Raw genomic sequence first — 20,554 nt, forward strand, 5'->3', positions numbered from 1 at the left:
CGGAACCAAGATTTCCGCGGGAACCCAGAACCAATTGCATTCCCACGTAGGGCGGGGGCGGTGCCTCGCTCTGTCCCCGCCCCTTCCCGTTCCGCCGAGCGCGCGCTCACTCCATTGGACGGTGCGTCCACCGCAAGGTTCTGCGCCTGCGCGCGCACCGGCGCTGGGCGGGGCGAGGTGGCCTCGCGTAGGGGTGGTGCCAAGGGAAGCAGGGCGCAGGCGCGTTGTCGACCGCCGGCTGGGGGAGGGATGCAGGGGCCGCGGAGGCTTTCGGTTTGTTTGGGTTGTGGGCGGCGCGCTCACAGCCCGGGAAAAGCGAGAAATGGCGACGCCGATCGCGGGCTCCCTGCCAGCTCTGCCCCTAAAGGGGCTAATGACCGCTGACAGGGGACGCAGGTGAGTCAGGGAAGAGCCCAGGGGTCCTCAGTGGGGCCTACGGAAGGGGATCGCGGGGCGCAAGCGTGTGGCCCTGGTGCGCTCCTGACCTTGGACCCCCTAGAACCAGCATTGTCCGCCCTTCCTGCCATGGGTGGGAAGCTGGGCTGCGCCCGCAGGGACGCGCATCTCCTCCTTGCCCTGCCCTGCCCCGGGCTCCATGCGCCCGACCTAGGAGGGCTTTGAACCAGAGGAGATCCTCCCCGTCCTGCCAAATCCTGGCTGCTCTTAGATGCTCCATCTTTAAGTCGTTATAGGCTCTCTCTTTCCCCTGCCTCCCTTCCGAGGAGCTATACCCTCCCTGCCCGCATTGGGCGTATCATGAGCCCCGGTGCGCTGGCTGTAATGGCCAGATTTTCAAAGCAGGCAGCACAGGCTTTGGGGTGTGAGTACCTTGAAAAGACAAGGAGGTTCGGGAGCCTCCCCGGGTGTCGCCGCCTCTGCCCCAGTTCGATCCTTTCATGGCAGCCATCTCCCAGGATCACATGTTCGGTGCCTCCTGGTCCGGACCCAGGGGAGGAAGCTGGGACTTCAGAGCTGGAACCCGCAGGAGGGCGCAGAATGAAGCCTGAAGGGCGCCCTTTGGGTCGCTCTGCGCTCCTTCCGTCCTCGCCTTGGAGGTGTGTTCTGAGGTGCTAGGCGGTGGGGGTCCCTTTTGCAAAGGCCACCTTGGAGAGAGTCTCCTTAGAATATGGAATACAGGAAGGAGCAGGTGTGCGGAGAGCAGAGGACGCTTCGGATTAAACGCACGGAACTGTGGATTGAAAATGCCAATCGGGGACTTGAAAGAGCGAAGACCCGGACGTCTGCTAGTGAATTGTGCGTGTGGATGAGACAGACGAGGACGGGTTCTTTCGGGGGGGTTCTTAAAAGATACCGACATTGAAGGGTCGCCCAGAGGTCCTCTGGAGGGAAGAGGAACGAAGCAGGCGGGGAGGGGACCTGGGAGAGTGGTGCAGTGGGCCCCAACTTCTCTGTTCTTAGCATGGTTTAGGTTTTTATTCATTGGAAGTCAACAGCAATGGACGCAACCAAAGTGAGTCTGGCAAAGCCTTTCACGAATGGCTTTCCACTCAAGCCTTCTCCCGAGGAAATGGCTGTTGAAACAAACTTAAGCAACGAACAGTCTTCTACAGTAACCGGGAAATACCATTGAACTCAAAGAAGGCGCTGACGTCCCTTAAAACTCCATTCCCGGTTGTGCTTACTCTACAGAAAACAATTGAAAACAGATTACAACAGTGGGAGGTTTTAGGTTTTAAATGAGTTCTTAGATTTTTATCCTCGGAAGCGTCTGTTCACATCCAAAGGCCCGGCACAGGGTAACGTTTCACCATGGGGTGGGACAAGAAACCCGCGCTTTTTTCCAAATCAAAACAAGTTTGGTCACTCAGCTTTGTGCAGAGTTGAAGGCAACTGGGCCGGCCTGTTGGAGCCTGCCTACAGGGAGGGGAAAGTTTTAAGGAGGAAATGCTACTGGTAAGCGAAGGGAAACCTGGGGAAACCTGCTCTGCCGTCCGTATGTGTCCCGAGGAAATAGCCAGATGGCCGGCTGCATGCGATGTTACCTTGTGGTTGGCCTGATGACACTTACTTTTACCAGAGTTCATGTATATCACCCCTGTTGCTGCTTCGGTGTGTTTGACGGTGATTCTGAAGTGGAGGTTTTGATTTCTCTAGACTGGGTTGTTGTAGGTTTTTACTGAAAGTTTGGGGTAACGGGTATTTCAAGAAACAAGAAGTTAAAATGGAACTCCAGATAGCGCCGTTCCAAACCCAGACTTGAACCTAAGTTGGCAGCTTCCAATCCTGGGGATGTTTCCCTGACCACTTCCCCTGCCGTAGGCTCTCACATGCTATCTTCCTGGGTCCCTCTCAGCTCTTCTAAGATTGCTCTTGTCTCCTCTAACTATAAACCTCTAGCCTCGCATTAAGTGGAGTACATCCTATAAATGCATGGTGCCTCACCGATTCTAAGATGCACATTCTAACATGTTTGACGTCAGGATGGGTTTTAAGTTATAAGCCGAAGCTATTTCCATATCCGTTTCTCACCGCCATCAGGCCCACACTGTTGTCATCTGTTTGGAAACTGACTGAACAGGCTGGCGCGCTCTAGATTTATATAAACTAGGCACATAGATGGTACACATTGAAATGGGATTCTTTTAGTTCATAAGTAGAAACTGATCTCTTTCCAAACCAATAGCAAAAACTAAGGAAACCTTGAAGTGAGGGCATCCCTAGCAAACTAAATTACCAGAATGCCTTCGCCTTTATGTGTTTTAACTCCTACGTGATTTCTGCATACGGTGGTTGTGTCCATCACTGGCCTTTATCTACGGTGACTTTCTGTCATACTTTCTACTTATTCAGTTCTTAGAGGGTTCTGATCATCCAAAACTTATGTCACTTCCAGCAACCTACAGAAGTAATGTGACGTGTTTTCTGGGATAATCCCTTGAGTGAAATTGGTCTGTCAGGAATATATTCCTTCTCAGGAATATTTGTGTGCGTTTCTGTTAGGACAGCTATTGCCCTCCCCCGGAAAGACCATTTGTCTCAGACGGATGTGCTCCGTTGAACACAATCCATTAACAATTATGTGCATCACTTCCTCATGCTCGGTGTGTTACTGCTCAGTCCTTCTCTGACTTTAACCGGACTCGATAAGATGTACCGAATCTTGGTTATTGTGAGTCCTGTTCCTTTTGCTCCTCCTACCCCCACCCCTCCCACACCCCTCTTCTGGGCCCCATCTCCTGGACCTGACGGCCCTTGTCGCTGCCTCCTGTCGCTAGGGTATCGAGAGTGTGTGGCATGCATCCTGACCATCAGGAAGCTCTCAAGAAGAACCGGGTGGTGCTGGCCAAACAGCTGTTGCTGAGTGAACTGCTAGAGCATCTCCTGGAGAAAGACATCATCACCTTGGAAATGAGGGAGCACATTCAGGTATGTGGAGGTGAAAGAGGAAGGCCAAGTCGGTTGGTTGTAGAAGCAGGAACAGAGCTTGATAGTGTGTGAAAAGAAGGCAGGTGCCCTGCTAAGGAAATGAAAATGCCCTCCCACCCTAGAGCGTGTAACAGAAAAGGTTCATAATTCAGGAATAATGAGAAGACTTCACCCATGTTGTTTTTTATGAAAGGGACTCCTGAGATGGATGATGACATTTTTAGGAAGCTCATCTGGAGAAACAGAATTACAGCTAGATAAGTAAATAGGATTCTATGTTTGATTCTTGTATTGTAGGCCAAAGGGGGCAGTTTCAGCCAGAATGTGGAACTCCTCAACTTGCTGCCCAAGAGGGGTCCCCAGGCTTTTGATGCCTTCTGTGTGGCCCTGAGGGAAACCAAGCAGGGTCACCTGGAAGATCTGTTGCTCTCAACCCTCTCTGGTCTTCAGCCCGTACTCCCACCGGTATGGAGCCCTAGACATGTGGTGTGTTGAGAAGGGTTAGTTTGGTGGGAAAGGAATTTTTGAAACAGGGGAGGCAAGGTCTTTGTTTTATTTGGACTGAACCTTCCCCCTAAGACCTGGCACGGGGGTTCCGATTTCTTGCAGTTGAGCCGTGACTACGACTTGGGTCTGTCTTTCCCGGTGTCTGAGTCCTGCCCCCCTCACAAGCAGCTCCGCCTGTCTGCAGGTGAGAATCGGTGGGAGAGAACAGGTCCCACAAATTAACTTCCCTTTTCTTAACGGGTATCTGGTTGCCCTGGCATGACATCTGTTTTCATTCATATTGGGAACAGTTTCCTCACTGGATTTGTCTGGGACCAGCAGAGCAGTGCAGATGGGGTATTGGTTAGGTCTGTTTCCCTCCCATCACAGATGGTGTTTCTGTGGTCGTTGGCCCTTGGAGCAGCTTGTATAGGTAGGAAATTCCTGCATATGGTTGGCCTGTCTCCTCAATAAATCTGAGCTGTTATAAAACGAGAGTAGACTATATATGAGCCTCTAGCCTGCTGATTGGGTTGCTTTGCGGTTAGAACAAGGCTTTTATCGCATATCATTCAGTCATTCAGTGAGCTGAGCACCAACTATATGCAGGCTAAGTAAACAGGTCTCTGCCCTCAATGGATCTTACAAATGAGGGGAGTAAGGAAGACGAGTAATGACTAAAACCCCAGTTCGCAGGGTGCCTGAAGTTACGCGGTGCTAGGATTCACGCGTGGATTGCGGGCTAGTTTCTTGGCTTTTTGTGCCGCAGATGCTGCGGAACACTCCCCAGACAACAGAGATGGTCCGCCCTGCCTTCAGGTGAAGCCTTGCACTCCTGAGTTCTATCACGCACACTTCCAGCAGGTGAGTGGCAAAATGGCAGCAAGGACAGGGTTGCGAAATGAGACACCCTTCTTGGGCATGGAACTTTGTTTGTGAATACATTTTCTCCCTGCTTTATTAGTCAGAAAGTCTTTGCTGATGGAATGTCTTCCGTGGGCGTGTCTCTGTCTTGACCTGGTGGAGTTCAGAAGGATATGATGTCTGTTTTCTTGAAATGTCGGATGGTGGGGGGGCTGGTTTCTGTGCTCGAGAAGCTCTTTCTCTAACCGCCCCCCTGTCCTCAGGCCTATAGGCTGCAGTCTCGGCCTCGGGGCCTGGCCCTCGTCCTGAGCAACGTGCGCTTCACTGGAGAGAAAGACCTGGAATTCCGCTCCGGAGGGGACGTGGACCACAGCACCCTAGTCTCCCTCTTCAAGCTCTTGGGCTACCAAGTCCACGTTCTGCTGGATCAGACCGCACAGGTAGCCGACGCAGACCCTCCGCCCGCTGGGCTGCGCCTCCCTAGTGACTTCCTCGGCGCACCGTCCTGTGCGCTCTTTGCTGCCTCTCACCTTGCAGTCTCTTAAAAAAGAACAAGAAGACCTAGGGTTAGCCAGCTGCTTCATTGTTGACTGCGCGGTCCCCAAGTGGAAGTCCGTGGGTGGTTCTCATTTTCCCACGTTCGGCAGATTAATTCCCAGTTCTCAGGAAGTGGGGAGATGCTGGGAGTCGCCCCACTGACTCAGAAAGGCCTTTCAAAGCCAGGGCTATGCTATCTGGTTATTGCAAAGATTGCTTCGGCAGCTAAAACTCTTAGAAATGAAATTTGCTGGACTTTCCCTTGTGAATAACATTTTGTGTCAGTTTAATGAATCGGCCTCTAGAAAAACTCCTTTTCACAGTTGCATGGCCACGGGATTAGATTCCTGCACATCATGAACATTTTCATTACGGTTTATTCTTCATTAACCTCAATTATCCAGCTACACATCTGGCTTTTATTACCTTTGGCTATTTTGGTTTTGGAATTGATAATAGCCTCTTGGTGAATTAATACTAATTCTTCATTTTGATTCCAGAATAATAGTACTTTCCTAAGCTTGCCTTTGGGAGTGTCCGTGGGAAAGGTAAAGTTTCTGGGAGATTCACTTTGCTTTGTTCATGGGTGGGGGGGGTCTTTGTTTTGTCTTCAGCATGGTCTCCGGTGGTCTCTGTTTCTGTTTTCCAGCTGTCTTGCTTCTGTGAGAAAAGTTATGTATTTGCTATACAGTATTCCCTTCCTTATCGCGGGTATTACGTTCTAGACCCCCCGCGAAGTAGGAACCTTACATTTATTCTGCACTCTTAAACCTACGTAACTTTAACAACATACGTATACAGTACTGCAAAGTCCCATGATAGAGCGAAAAATCCGCGATAAATAATTAAGTGTAATATTTCTAAAAATCCCGCGATACAGTGAGGCCGCGATAAGTGAGCCCCGGGATAGAGGGGGACTGCTGCACTTCTGGTGAGGCCGGTTCCATCAGGAGGTCCTCCGAGGGGTTCTCCTTCCAGGAGCAGCACAGGCAGAGAGGAGAGCCGCCCTGGCTCGGAGCCTTGGCTGGAACGGCCGCTGTAGTCAGGTCTGCTGGGCGTGGAGGGAGCAAGGCTGGGACGGCAGCCACGATCCCTGCAGAGGGGGTCCTGTTAGAAAAGCCCTTCACAGGACAGACGTTTTCTGCGCTCCCTCGTGGGTTTTGCTCGGCACGTTTTGCTGCAGTCGTTCCTTTTACTGGGACTTGGTGATGTCCTGGTTTTCCAGATTGTGAGTAGTGAGGAGGGATCTTGCATGTATGGTAGTGGAAGATGGGGTCCTGAACGATCCGGAATCACCAAGCCAGCTGGGTACTGTTGTTTTCAGAGACAGTCACTAGAGTGGATGGACCCGTGAGTGCACCTCACGAACGCCCTTTCCGTGCGTGCTGAACCTGATGCAAGGCGGGGACCTCCTGGACTCCCATTCTCTGGTTACATCGTTCCGGAACTGCGGTCGCAGCGGCTGCCAATCCTGGGCACCTCAGGATGGGGCAGACAGTGTTAGGGACCAGAGATGGAAAGTGTGGACCTTGAGTTCTAGGGACCTCGGTTAGATGAGGAACTCTTGACATCAGCAGGAAAGGAGGCACGTCCCTTGTATTCCCGAGGGCCAGGCAAGATTAGAAACAGTTAAGAGGAAGAAACAATCACCGGAACAGATACGGCATGAGGGGGACATGGAGACTCGAACTGGCCTGGAAGGGTAGAAGCCATTAGAGAGGAGTAGTGAAGGGAGCCTAAGCAGGAGAACCACTTGTGGATGGGCAGTGTGTGTGTGTGTGTGTGTGTGTGTGTGTGTGTGCGCGCGCGCGCGCGCGTTTGTGATGTTAGGGACCTAATGGGTAAACCAAATGCCTTGGGCAAAGGATGCCAAAGATAAGATTGGAGATAAAAGCACCAGATGCACTGGGCCATGAATGTCTTCCCAAAGGAATTGGACGTCCTTCTTTTGACATTAGAACATCGTTAGTGATTCTTGAGCAGAAAGTGATTCATTATTCACACGAAGACGTAATGTGACACCATTGTAAAGCAGGCAGTAGAGGCTGGTGGCAGGAAATCCAGCTTGGAGTTAGTCATCAGTCCGGTACAAGAAGGTGAGGACCTGGACGGTCGAGTGGACTAAAAGGGGCAGGATGTATGTCAGAAGGGTGCAATGACGTGGTTGTACTTCCAGTGCTTGGTGACTGAATGACGGCACATAGAAGGAGGTGAGAAAACTAAGTAGGACTCGAGGGCCTCAGAGGAAGTCAAGACCAGAGGTGTAAACTTGGGAATTACTTGTGTAGGAAAAATAATGAGAAAGCATGAGGTTCAGAAGCCCGAGGGGGACGTTGCAGAACCAACTTCTGGCAGAGGCCGAACTCTCGGGTCCAGTTAAAACCAGGAAGTCATGATGGGTATGATAACATGGTGCACTGGGCATCTGCACAGAATTCTTTCTGGAGGGACCTCTCAAGAAACTCAACTCTTGTTATATAGTGATTTGGCAAGCAAAGAAACAACCAAAACAATTAAGATCCTCTCTTTTTTTCTTCTATCACACTTCTGACTGTAGAGATCGTTCCATTTACAGCTGGAGGCAGCGTGCAGCCGTAGAGAACCCCTCCTCGGCAGGGCCAGCATGCTCGCTGGTGTCCCTGTTTCTCTGTCCCCGGTCTGTTCTCATCACGTCTCCTTTGTGAGGCTGCTCGTTCTAGCGTTACAGTTCATCATGTATGAGGAGATGGGTCATGTTTCAGGTCACAGGCTGCTTTGAGAATGTAGGGACAGGCTCTGGGCCACTCCAGGAAGATGAAGCTCCCCACACAAGTGTGCGTACAATTTCATAGGGTCCGCGGGTTATTCTCTTCTGCACCCCCCACCCCAGCCAAAACACAGGCACATGGAGACAAGGGCTGTAATGTTATCAGAAATAAAGCTACAGACCCTTCTTTCACCTGTGCCACTTTTGGGAAAATTCCCCCAAATGATTAATCCCCGTTTATTGAATGGTTTAATCATATCAGTTCAGTTACAAAGTATGTGTCCGCTCTTTGGGCTTTCTTGTCCTCTGTTTACTGACCTAGTAATCTCCCTGAAGTTCAGAATGCTCGTGAGCAGGTGCCACGCATACGTTTTTATTCCCTGCTGCAAGCCAACTTCAACTACTGTATGTTCAGTTCTGTTACAGTCAACTCCAGAGGATCATTCGTACTTAATGTTTTCCCGCGGGGTTATATATTCTTGAAATTAATTAATTTTGCGTATCTTTTATTACCTTGAGATTTCCAACATTATGGTTGGCCTCTGTTTGCCCAGAAAATATACATACTTTGGCAACAGAGCCAATGTCTCCGTTTCCGGTTACGTTGAAGAGTTTCAGGCCTTATATAATTCAGTCTTAATTACGTGCAAACGGAAGTACAGTTGACCCTTGAACACCACGGGTTTAAACTGCCCAGGCCCGCTTATAGGTGGATTTGTTTCAGGAAAAATACAGTTGGCCCTTTGTCTCTCTGGGTTTCACGTCGTGGATTCCACCAACCTTGGGCCAAAAACAATATTTTCAGCCCACTGTTGGGAATCCAAAGATGTGGAGAGCCAGCTGTGTGCCTGTTCTGCACCATTTTACACAAGGGACTTCAGCATCTGCAGGTTTTGCTGTCCCCCACGGACTGAAGGACGACTTGTTACGGTTTGGAGAAGTCGAAAGTATGAGTGGATTTTTGACTGTGGGGTGTCAGGGCCCCTAATCCCAAGGGTCAGCTGGACTGCAGACAAGTAGACTGGTAATTCTCAAACATCGCATATTGATCTCGGGATCACCCGGGGGCTTATCTTGTTAAAACAGTTGCTGGGGCCCAAGACTCGGCGTTTCTTACAGGTCCCCAGGTGATGCTGATGGTGCTGTTGCCGGGACCACACTTGGGGCCACTCAGCACGTTACACGGGTGTGTGCTGTCTTGTCAAGGGCAGTATAATGTAACTGTTCTGCCTTCACAGCATATTTGTCGTCTTCATAGTTCATTCAGATTCAAAATAACTTCTCTCTCAGACAGGATAGGAAACCAAGACATCTTGAGTTGGAGAGGGAGACTGTAAGTTTAACAATTAGTATCAGATTATTATAATTCAGTGTAACTTTCCATTGATGGGCCAGGTGCCTAAGATAGATACTCGAATTTGGCAACTTAGGACTAGGAAAGCAAGATCCTTAAGTTGGACTACAAGGTTGACCACTAATAGGGGTTTTTTTTGTGAAAAATTGGTAGTATCATTACCCTTCATTAGACAGGCACATAATATTAATGGCAGATCTTTGCAGTATGTGCCAGACATAGCTGTAATTCCTTTCTCTTCTTGCAAAATGGATATGCGGGCCTTGAGGGGCATGCTAACTTGTACCAGCTTTGAACCCAGGGATCAGACTTCGGTCTGCCTGATCCTGTAACCGATGCATGTAGTCGTGGCCTTGATAGGATCTTCCAAACAACGCACTCCTCCCTGAACAGGCGCTTCATACAGAGATCATCGCTGTCCCTGGGCATGTCAGCTCTCAGGCAGAAAACAGCATAGAGGGGTGCTGCTCCCCCTCGCCGTGGTCTGGTTAGTCCTTTGTCAGCGAGCGGTTTATGTTGTCACAGCCCCATAGGTGGTCCTCAGTCACAGCGCAGACTGAGCAGGCAGTCCCCCTGTGCCGTTACGTACAAGGGCACGTGCTCTTAAGGGAAGAAGGATCTGGTTGGTGATTGGGGAATGGATAAAGGTAACCAGCTCTTGATTAGCTTCATCAGTGACTCGCTCTAGTCCAGGAGTTAGTGTATCTCAGCCTGTGAGTTTTAGGCAGTTACACGCAGAATTCTGGGTCTGAGGGCGTGCTTTTTCTGGTGAGTCCCTGCTTCCTTCCACCTCTCACGGGGTCTCCGACGTCCCCTTACTGACCACAGAAAAGCTTCCATCGGTGCAGACTGCAGGGGACAACGCTAACAGGCGTCTTTCTTCCAGGAAATGCAGGAGAAACTGCAGAATTTTGCCCAGCTGCCCGCTCACCGTGTCACCGACTCCTGCATCGTGGCACTGCTCTCTCACGGCGTGGAGGGCGGCGTCTACGGCGTGGACGGCCAGGTGCTGCAGGTGCGTGCGCTCCGGGCAGTGCCTGTGTCGCCCGGTGCTGGCTGCCGCTGCGTGCGCAGGACTCGGGGGGCTGTGCCGGCCGCCTCACCTCCCCCCTCCCTGGTTTCCTCCCGGCAGCTGCAGGAGGTGTTCCGGCTCTTCGACAACGCCAACTGCCCGAGCCTGCAGAACAAGCCGAAGATGTTCTTCCTGCAGGCCTGCCGTGGAGGTGAGTGCGCGGGGCACCGGCGCGGGGCGGGGCTCCTGGGCGGCCTCCCCCGGCTCTCACTTTCCTGTTTGCTCCTCTCAGGTGCTAGTGGACCCCTGGGGCACCTCCTTCTGTTCACTGCTGCCACCGCCTCTCTTGCTCTGTAAGTGTCCCCGATGCATGGGGTGTGCTGGGACCCGGCAGCCCGTGGCTGTCAGGTCGGCCAGCTCGGTGCACCGCCACGCCCGCTTCGCAGGCCTCTTGTTGCGGCCTCTGCCGCCTTCTCTGAGGACTCCTGGCTTTTTTCTGTGCTTGCCAATAACCCTGATGTGCTTTTTTGTTACGCCTCCCAGTTAAGGATTTTCTGTCCCTCTCGCTCTGTCCCCTTCCTCTTTTCCTCCCTCCGTCTCTCGTGTGCCCTTTTACTTTCCCTTCTTTTCTCTTCTCTTCTCCCCTGCCCCGCTGTTCTTGCCCCCCTGCTTCTCTCCACCGTCCAGGGGCCATGCAGGACAGCAGGTGCCAGGTCAGCGCTGCCCTTTCCCTGGGTGCTGCCCTCCCTCTCCGCTCTTGCCCGCATCCTTCTGCCCCAGGACTCCGTGACGAGGCCCAGCAGACACGCGGGCCTGCTTCTCACCTGGGAGGGGGCCCGTAGGAGTGAAGGCTCTGCCTGCAGTCAGATTCTGCCTCCAGCGCTGACCAGTTAGGTCACGTTCAGGAAGTCCCTTGATGTCCCTCTCTCTTCGTTCCCTCGCTGTCCAATGTGGATAGTCACCATGCCTGTTTCATAGGGCTGATGTGATGATTAAGGGAAACAGTACATGTGAAGAGCTTGCTTAGCACAGTACCGGACTCAGATAAAGCCACCAAAAATGCCAGCGGTGGCCATTACAACATGACCAGTGCCTTCAGGGGGCTGATGGTCGGATTAAAGGTCACTCTGTCCAAATACTCAAAAAAAAGGTTTTTTTTATCTGTTGCATGTTCAACACATGTAAATGATTGATATTGCTTTTATTCTCCTAATATCACCAAAGAATATAACGTATTAAGGTCCTACAACATGACTAGGACTACACTGGGTCCTGTCACAAAAGCCAGCAGAAATATGGTCTCTCCAAAGCCCCTCCTGATGACTAGGAAATCAGAGCAAACACACAGAAGTAGTTTTAGAACCGGGTAAAGGCCTCACGTCCGCAAGGGTGAAATTAGTGGGACATGGACCGTACGTGTGGAGACGTAAGCAGTGAGGAAGAGATCGTTCTAAGTCAGCCCAGTTTGAAGAGATTCGGTGGATAGGGTGAGACTTAATTCGGACCCTTAGGTGAGGAGTAGCAGATAGTCTTTTCAGGAATGAGGGAGGAGGAATGCAATATGACATGCTCGGCAAGATTAAGAGAAACCCCACCCCACCCCCAGAATGGTGTGCTGAGTCAGCAGTGTGCCTGGGTCTAATTTAAAAACCAGCATCTGAGTATATAGTGAGATATGGCTGCCCACATGAGTTCAGCCAGCTGATTTTAAACATTTAGCTACAGCTGAGATTTTTGGGCTTCCACAGATAATAGCATGGAGCTTTTGGGAGCTTAAATAAGGAATTAAGTGATGATTTCTTTTTCCTGGGCATCACGATGGCAGGAACTTGCACTGAGAAGAGTGTCAGGGGGCAGGAACTGACTTTCAGTTCATTCACCTGCCATATTTCAGATCGTTACCTGATAAATACGTGGCAGCATTTAATAAATAGCGAATGAATGGACGAAGAGTCTCAATAATAAAGCAGGAGGGTGTCATAAAGACGGAACCAGTACCGTTTATTGACTAACAGATCTGAAGGCAGGAGAGGAGTTTCCTTTCTCTTGAGGGACACCTTCAGCCAGCTTGTCCTGGTTCCTTTAGGGGTGTCACCAGCAAAGTAAAATGAAGTGAAGACACTCGTGACCATCGTCTGGGATATTCAGAGACACAGACAATACTCGATCTGCCCAGGGAGAAGCTGCTCTTTCCTGGGGCCGTCTGAGTCTTCTCTCTAAAGTTAAAGGCTTCAGGGGGTGACCGGTCGCCAGCTGTTCCTGGAAACCTTGGGCTCACCTGTCCTTTGCTGTATTTAGTTACCGTGATCAGTGTCTTCAGAAAGGACCGCTCCCACCCCCACCCCCACCCCCACCCCAGTTGACTGGCTCCTGAGCTGGAGTGGAGGCTCTGGGAGGCAGAGACTTTTTCTTTACCATCTTAATACAAAAGCAGCGCCTGGCACAGGCAGCCGCGCGGGCATTTTTATTGGATCGGTGAATCTTGGCCGTTGCCCCCCCAGTTTCTCTTTCCTTCTAAGCTCTTGAATGTTGCACGGAGCAGCTGTGTTGTAAAGGAGCAGACGTCTCATCTCTTGTGTGATGGCCTGTGTAGCCTGCCTGTCTCTTTCCTACTAGCGCCGCGGCCACCCCCCCCCCCGCCGCCCACTCCCCCAAAACACAACGTGGAAGTAAGAGCATGTGTGGCAGTAGGTAAGGCCTCGGTCAGGAGCTCGGGCCTGTGCCCGGGGCAGGGGGGGACGCTGCTGCTACAGGCACTGACAGTGTTCTTTAAGTTTTTCCTCTTTAATTGCCCTTAAATCTTGGGTGCCTGGTACAACATGGTTTGTGAAATTCACAAACAAAGTAACTGATTTAAAAATATCAAAAACACCTTGGGAACAGCTGGTCATGCTTAGTTTTATAATCTTTTAATTGACAGATTTCAGGTTGTGACTTAGTGGCACACACGCAGTGTGATCTTATTTGGGCTTCGTTATCTTGCTTTTTCTTTTACAAGAAAACTAAGAATGTCAATGTTCTGTTGTGTGTTGCAATAAAAAGACACCACGACCGCCAGGTCCGTTGTTCAGTGAGCACGTGGATTGTGGACGTAGACCATTGTAGTTCTGCGTAGCAGGGGCCCGGGATCCAGCGCCTTCTCCGTCCCGCACGGAGTGGACAGCTCAGGCCGTGCGTTTGTGCGCCCCGAGGGACAGGTGCATGCCGGGAGAGGAGTGGGGAGAATGGCTTTCTGTGTTTTAACCCATCAGCCCTAGGTTGGAGGCAGCAGCTGGAAATGGCTCTTCCCAAGTCAAGGCCGTGGGGAGCTCGGGATCGTGGGGGAATAACCTCCTGTCCACTCTGTGTGCCTCCCCCAGACGAAACCGACCGCGGGGTGGACCAGCAGGACGGGAAGAGCCACGCCCAGCCCCCCGCGTGCGAGGAGAGTGACGCCGGCAGGCAGGAGCTGCTGAGGATGCGGCTGCCCACGCGCTCGGACATGATATGCGGCTACGCGTGCCTCCGAGGTGTGGGCAGTTCCAGAACAGCCCAAACGACCCGTCTTACAGACTTGCGCTTCCTCGCGGCAGGCTCTCTGACTGGGGGGCGGGGTACAAGGTGCCGCGGACGGCTAGTTTGGGACGTCCAGCTGTGGGAGGGAGGGTATCCCGTGACCGTCACACTGTGGTTACTCCTGTCCTGGTTGCAGGCACTGCCGCCATGCGTAACACCAAACGAGGTTCCTGGTACATTGAGGCCCTCGCGCAAGTCTTCTCTCAGAGGGCTTGTGACATGCACGTGGCTGACATGCTGGTCAAGGTAAGTCGGCTCGGCCTGGCCCGGTGAGCCTTGTGCGCCTCCATGGTGTCCCCCTCCTCCTCAGCGCCCTGCCTGTCGCCCGCGGTCTCCGCCCTTCCTGTCGCGCTGGGAGCTGAAACACCAGGTTCTCAGACGCCGGACCCCTGTTTTGGCCTTTACAGGTGAACGGACTGATCAAGGAGCGGGAAGGCTACGCGCCCGGCACCGAGTTCCACCGCTGCAAGGAGATGTCCGAGTACTGCAGCACCCTGTGCCGTCACCTCTACCTGTTCCCGGGCCACCCTCCCACGTGACGCCGCCGCCGGCATCCAGGACCGCAGCAGGCGTGGCGGGGCCGGTTCAGGATCACGGTTTCTGTCCTTCCCCCTCGGGGACTGGGTGTCCCCGGGACTGCAGGCTGGCTCCCTGCAGGCCGGCCCCGGCTGAGCTGTTGCCAGGAGCGCACCTGCAGCCGAGGAGCCTGGCGTGGCCCCAGGCGCCGTGAGCACGCTGTCTTCGAGGGGGCAGGCCTGCGGGTCTCCTCCGCGTGTGTGCTCCCGCCCTGCCCCGGGCTCCTGCAGGGAGCACTTGGCCATCGCTTTCATTAGCCTAGTTAAGACATCTCGTCTCAGATCCTCTCCTGTGGTGTTCAGCCCAGCCCCGTCTGTCCAAGGGAGAGCTGGGAAGGTGTCCTCATCGAATGCAGGCGTTTGAAGGGACAGACAGGACGGACACTGCTGCCGGGTGTATGGAAATGACCGTGCATTCCCTCAGGGCAGCAGGCCACCGTGGGAAGGACAGTCCGCTCAGTGCCACCCTTGGCTCCTCTGGACTCACGGAATCCAAGCTTGCAGCCGAGGTTGGGGCTTCGGTGCCCTGCAGCTGCCGCTCGTTGATCTTTGCCCGGGGAAGTCCCAGAGGTCCCTTCTCGGAGCTGTCACTGAAATGGGCCTGGCAGAGAGCGCAGCAGGGGCAGGTCAGAGTGGTAGCCTGTCCCCTCCTTTCTTCCTCTGAAACGTCCCTCTGTGTACAGAGCTTCCTGCTTCCTGTTCCCCGTGTATCCCTGCCTCCAGATCTGTCTAAAAGACTACTCCGTGGGCCGCCGGGCTGCTCCCGGATGTGACGTACCTTGTTCCTGGTCTCTGTTTCAGTGCTAACCCCCCTTTTGGTTTATATGGCCTGCTTCCCCCTCCCCCAGTGTCTCCAGATCAGGGAGGCCCTTGCTGCATCGGCGCACGTGCCATTTACCGTAGGAGCCACCGTGGTCTGTGCTCAGGGCACTCCTGTCCTTGAAGGCCTCTCTGACGTCCATTCTAATGTCTGTATGACCGACTGGGGATTTTAAATAAAATCTAATCACGTTACTCCCCTGCTTCCCTTTGGTTTCTTATTAAACCTGAAATAAAATGCAATCTCCCTTACCTTGGCCCACAGGGCCGCGCCTCCCTCTTAAGCCTCATCAGGTGCAGCTCCTTCTCTAAGTGACAGCGCCAGCGGTGTCCTCGGTGTCTGTCACACGTGCCGAGTTCTTTCCCGTCCGGAACCGTCACACTCGGCTCTAGTCAGTGCTGCCCTCACCGCCCCTGGCCTCGGGGGTTTCATTCTCCAGGCCTCAGCCGGGACGCCCCTTCCCAGAGGCCTTCTCCGGCCGTTCTGTCGCTGAACAGTTTTCTCTCTATTACTGTGTCCTGTTCCAGTCCGTCACCGCACTTTCCATAACCTGCAATGATGCGTTTCCTCGCTTCCCTGTTCATTCCTGTCTCCCCTACTGGGCTGTGAGCTTCGCCTCTTGTTCCCCAATTCGTACCCCGTGCCCGGCACACCTGAGGGTTCAGCAAATGCTTGTTGGAGGAAGCAGCCCGAGCTGGAAGCCTGCCTTTCGACAACACAGTTTGGTGTTTGTGCTCTGAATCTTTTCATGTGTCTTGTTTCATCCACTGGTGTTAATTCCCGAAGACATGTCACGTGTGAGACGTCACGTGTGAGACACCTTCCTCCACGTCTCCCAAGGTGCCTGGCCCGTATAATAGTTGAGGTGCTCAATAAATACTTGTTCCGTGAGCCAGGGGGTTCGGAGACTTGCGGCCAACGCCTGCCTACCCCTGGGTCAGTGTCGAATGGAAGTATTTGGGTGACAAAACCTTCCCAGTTCCCACTGCCAGGATGTTGTACTATTGTCAGGTGCCAAATAAATGCTCATATTTATTACCCACGTGTGTCTGATGTCTGTGTCTAGATAATCTCGTGACGCCTGCATGTTTTTCTAGGCCCCTTACAGCATCCCTCAGCCCTCACAAGGCACACCCCTTCTTCCTGTGCCCCCAGGTTTTTTTATAGGAACAGGTCCACACCTGAGATGAGCCCGTCTTGGTTGCATGGCCACAGGCGGCTGGCTGTGTTGGGCTGACTGAGGGTCCGAGGAGACGGAAGTCATCAGCAAGCAGGGTTGCTTCTGGGTGATTTCAAGTACTGGGTGAAGGCGGGGGAAACAGCTCGGGCTGCAACTGGAGGAGGATGAGGCCCTTAGAATTCCTTACCTCCCGTGGTCCATTTGGGGTTTAAGGTTCTCTAGGGTGGGCACCGGTAAGAGGATTCTCAGGCAGCCAGGATGCAAGCTGAGAGCAGTGGGCTCTGTCTAACTTGGGGAATTCTGCGGGCGCCATGCCTCGGAAGGGCAGACCCGGTGCCGGTGGGCTGTGGAGGCTTAGCAAGAAGAGGTGGGGAAATCCGTGGGAACACGGGTGGGAGCCTGGGACCAGGGGAAGTTGAGCCTAGAGGAGGGAGAGCAGGGAGGGGCTGGGCTGAAGCACATCACCAGGTGGAGGAGGGGAACTGGCTGGAGCCTGGTGGGGTGGGGGCGGGAGACCCAAGGGGGTTGGGGGGGAACATGAGGAATGAGGTTGGCTGCACTGTAAGAAACCACGGGGATATCCTCAAGGGAGGGAGGGATGCAAAGTCTAGGAGAACTTTAAAAGAGTACTGGAATAAGGGAAATAAAGTAAGTACCCACTTTCGGGATAGCAAGCCTTTAGGAGGTGTGACCAATTTGGGAATTAGAGCAGCATCTGTCTCTGAGCTGGATTCCCTGGCCTTCCCACCCCCACCCTTGAATAAGGGTGCCGGGTGGAATTTCAGTCTATGCCCTTCCCCCATGCTTACCTCTGCCAGGGGTTCTCTTCTAAAATTATCTCCCTGAGCTGGGGCCGCCCCCGCCTCCTCCAGCCTGCTTCCTCCAACCAGGAAGACAACAGGAAGCAACGAACCAAGGCTTCTAGTCTGGGGAGGAAGTCAGTAATAGCTACAGCTGCTGAGTGTGTGGCAGGCACAGCTTGGAACCTCCCCATGCTCCCCACAAGCCCATGAGGCAGTCACTTGCCCATTTTAGAGGAGAGGAAAATGAGGCCCAGAGACTTCAGTTACACACACACACAAAAAAAATGACCCTGGCCAGGTAGCTCCGTTGGTTAGAGCATCATCCTGATACACCAGAGTTGTGAGTTTGATCCCCAATCGGGGCACAAATAAGACTCAACCAATGAATGCCTAAATAAGTGGAACACCAAATTGATGTTCCTCTCTAAAATTTTTTTTTAATTTATTTTTTTAAAAAAGTAACTTTTAAGGGCATGGACTTGGAATCAAACAGATTTTGAATTCTGGCTCAGCCTTTTGAGATATTAGAGACCTTAGCTAAGGTACTTAAGCTCACAGAATATCAGTCTCATATCTAAAAGTGAGGAAAATTATTTCTACCTCCAAAGGTCCCTATGAGGGTTAAATGCGATGACATACAGTAAGTCGCACAGTGTTAACACATTAACTCTCTCACCAAATGAGCTTCATTGTAATAACACAAGTTCACATTCAGTGAGGGAGCAAACACCACCTAACTTTTTTGTATGCATTCTTTTATCTCCATAACCCTGAGTCACTGCCTTTCTGAGGACACTGAAGCCAGCGTGTGAAATAATCTGTCACCTTGACTGTGTGCCCTTTTTGCCTCTGACTTTTTTCCTGGCATGAGATTTTTCTCCCTCCTCATCTGTGAGAGCTATAGATTTTTCCCACTGAGCTGGGAAAATAAACCTGAGACCAAAGACTTTATTATTATTCCATCTCAGCCCTAGTTAGGTAGAGAATAGGGGAAAAGAAGTGTATCATGCTTGAAAAACCAGAAGAGGGAGAAAGAGACCTGTCCTTTACTATCGGGAGGGCCTCATGCAGGGCATGGTAAGGAACCAAGGATGTTTGAAGGATCTTAAAGGATCTGGAAGTCAAGGTCCAATAAGGAGTAGAGGAGAAATGATTTCCATTTGGTCACTTTGCCAACCCTCCTTCACCTATAGGTTTCAACTATTTAGAATCATGAACCCCAGAAAAATATGCATCTTATACGTGCATGCTTAGGAACTGGTTTCCAAATTTAGCTTTTCACAGAACTTCCTAGAAATCCATCTTTGGCTGTCCAAATAAGAACCCAAGCACTGTACCCATGAGGGGCTGGGATAGTCTACATTTTATTCCCTTGTTCTCTTGCAGGATGACAATCCATGAGGTCTTAACTGTGTAACATCGCAAACTCAAGGTAGTGCCTCTCACATCCTTGCATGAGCAGCTGTAGATTTCCTCAACCTTCCTCATTTCTGAATCTGGTTCTCAGAATTGTGGATGGTGCTCCTGCTTCGCCTGGGCAAGTGGGAGGGCTTCCCCAGTCCCGTGGATCTAGCCTCCAAATCTCGGAATCCATAACTAGGTCCTGGCTTCCTGACTTTCTCCAGGAGAGCAAAGAAATAGTAACTGCCTTAGATATTTGTTTCTTAGGATTATCAAGACCCTGCAGAAATTGGCTACCTTCAGGAGAGCCGTACTCTGCAAAGAGCTGAAAAATCTTTCCTATTTCTGAAGCCCCCTGCTGCCAAAAGTATATAACTTCACATTGGCACTGTATTTTCTTAAAGACAGTCTTCCTTTCATCTCACACCAACCCCTTAAAACTCTTTCCTTATTTCCTGCCCACAGAGATGGTAGATATCACAGAATTTCCAGTCCCTCAGAGGCACACATGTTTCTCTTTGCGGGTGGATTATAAACCTTCAGGCTTGGAGGATTTGTGTTACAAAATTTGCTTTTGATGGTTTGTATCTTCCCATCTGCTTTGGACATACCCGTTTAGCCTACATCCAAATTTACTTGTAGGTCAGATGTTTAGTGTCCCTACCCTCTTGTGCCTGAACTTGGACTGTCCTGGGGCAGACCTCACTTGGTGATGGACCCTAAACTCTACACTGGCTCATGTTTCTAACTTTCCTTCTATAGTGAGGAGTTCACAGGAGAAAGAATGTCCTAGAAAAACTGGCAAAAGAAAAAAAAAAGTGATGCCAGATAGTTTATCCTTGACCAAAAAGGATGTATTGACCTGAAGAAGTGAAGAAGAGCAAAGTACTTCTCCATCATCTTTTGTATTTGTTATGAGAAATAGTACCCCCTCTGGGCCTCTGGCCCACTTCCCCTTTACCCTCCCCTGATATCCGACCCCACCGGAGAGACCGGCAGGTGCTCCTCAGTCCACCGAGAAGCTCCGTCCCTCCCCATAGATCCAGGCTGCTGACGCTGATCAGTCTGGGAAGTAGGAGACGTACCAAAGCCAAGACTCTGCCCCCTGATTCCCACAGCGCCCCCCAACCCAGTAAGTGAGAGATCAGGTGGGACCCAGGGATAGGGATGGCACCGAAGCCTGATGAGCAGCCGCTAGCAGACAGAAAAGGCAGAGCTGGAGGAGGAAGTGGAATATTGGATGGGTGAGGACAGGTGGGAGACGTGGTGGGACAGGTGAGGGCCGAGCCTTGGTTAGATGTGGCCCTGGGAACAGCCCAGCAGGCTGACAGCAGAGACGCAGCAGTTCCTCCCCAGGTGGCTTACTGGCCAATGCTTCTGGCCCCTGGCGCTGCTTTGTCCGGCATCCAGGCCTCACCTGCCACTAACTGGAGAAGAGAGATGGGGCGCTTTTTACTTTATTTTTTATTTCTTATTTGTTGAGAGACACGGGACACTTAACTGGTGTGGGTTTAACACGCTCTGGGAACACACAGGTTTGAGAGCATGCTAGGCAGTGTTCCTTCTTGGCCTGGGCGATCCTTACAGAGGCACCATGGCCTGGGGCTGGAAACCTCCTGGTGACTAAGGAGGGGGACCCCGCTGCTGCCCAGCTGAGGGGATTCCCTGTGGGGCTGTCCCTCAGGTCCTCACCCCGACCCCCTCCCCCGCACTGCGCTCACACCTGCTTCGACCCCAAGCAGATCAGATGTGGCAGTGTGGGGGGGTCATGTGATGGAGAGATAGCTATAAATAGCTGGGGGTGGGCATGCTGCCCCAGACGCCTTGGGGACAG

The 20,554-nt window shown here is 52.1% G+C and overlaps 1 protein-coding gene across 4 annotated transcripts; it reads left to right on the forward strand.

Annotated features, from left to right (window-relative positions):
- Window positions 1-202: 202 nt before the first annotated feature.
- CASP2 (caspase 2) lies at window positions 203-14,693 on the forward strand. 4 transcript variants are annotated; one of them, XM_090287616.1, is made up of 11 exons: window positions 203-396; window positions 3,237-3,387; window positions 3,685-3,852; window positions 3,997-4,078; window positions 4,643-4,737; window positions 5,001-5,177; window positions 10,261-10,389; window positions 10,507-10,597; window positions 13,746-13,895; window positions 14,078-14,187; window positions 14,349-14,693. In XM_090287616.1, exons 1-11 carry the CDS (start codon window positions 323-325, stop codon window positions 14,478-14,480), a joined length of 1,359 nt encoding a protein of 452 aa, XP_090143742.1. In that variant the 5' UTR covers window positions 203-322; the 3' UTR covers window positions 14,481-14,693. The 4 variants fall into 4 exon arrangements, with proteins under 4 accessions (XP_090143742.1, XP_090143739.1, XP_090143740.1 ...); XM_090287613.1 differs by lacking the exons at window positions 14,078-14,187; window positions 14,349-14,693 and adding an exon at window positions 5,775-5,822 and having other exon boundaries at window positions 10,507-10,739; window positions 13,746-13,881; XM_090287614.1 differs by lacking the exons at window positions 14,078-14,187; window positions 14,349-14,693 and having other exon boundaries at window positions 10,507-10,739; window positions 13,746-13,881.
- Window positions 14,694-20,554: the final 5,861 nt, after the last annotated feature.

This window comes from Furipterus horrens, unplaced genomic scaffold, assembly GCF_987537825.1.
Source record: "Furipterus horrens unplaced genomic scaffold, mFurHor1.1.pri manual_scaffold_9, whole genome shotgun sequence".
NCBI classification, from domain to species: Eukaryota; Metazoa; Chordata; class Mammalia; order Chiroptera; family Furipteridae; genus Furipterus; species Furipterus horrens.

Bases quoted from the DNA above. Each gene is read 5' to 3' on its own strand.
- CASP2 (XM_090287616.1), top strand. From the start codon at position 323: ATGGCGACGCCGATCGCGGGCTCCCTGCCAGCTCTGCCCCTAAAGGGG. The intron at 3,388-3,684 runs GTATGTGGAGGT...CTTGTATTGTAG, and splicing joins AAATGAGGGAGCACATTCAG to GCCAAAGGGGGCAGTTTCAG. The intron at 13,896-14,077 runs GTGTGGGCAGTT...TCCTGGTTGCAG, and splicing joins CGGCTACGCGTGCCTCCGAG to GCACTGCCGCCATGCGTAAC.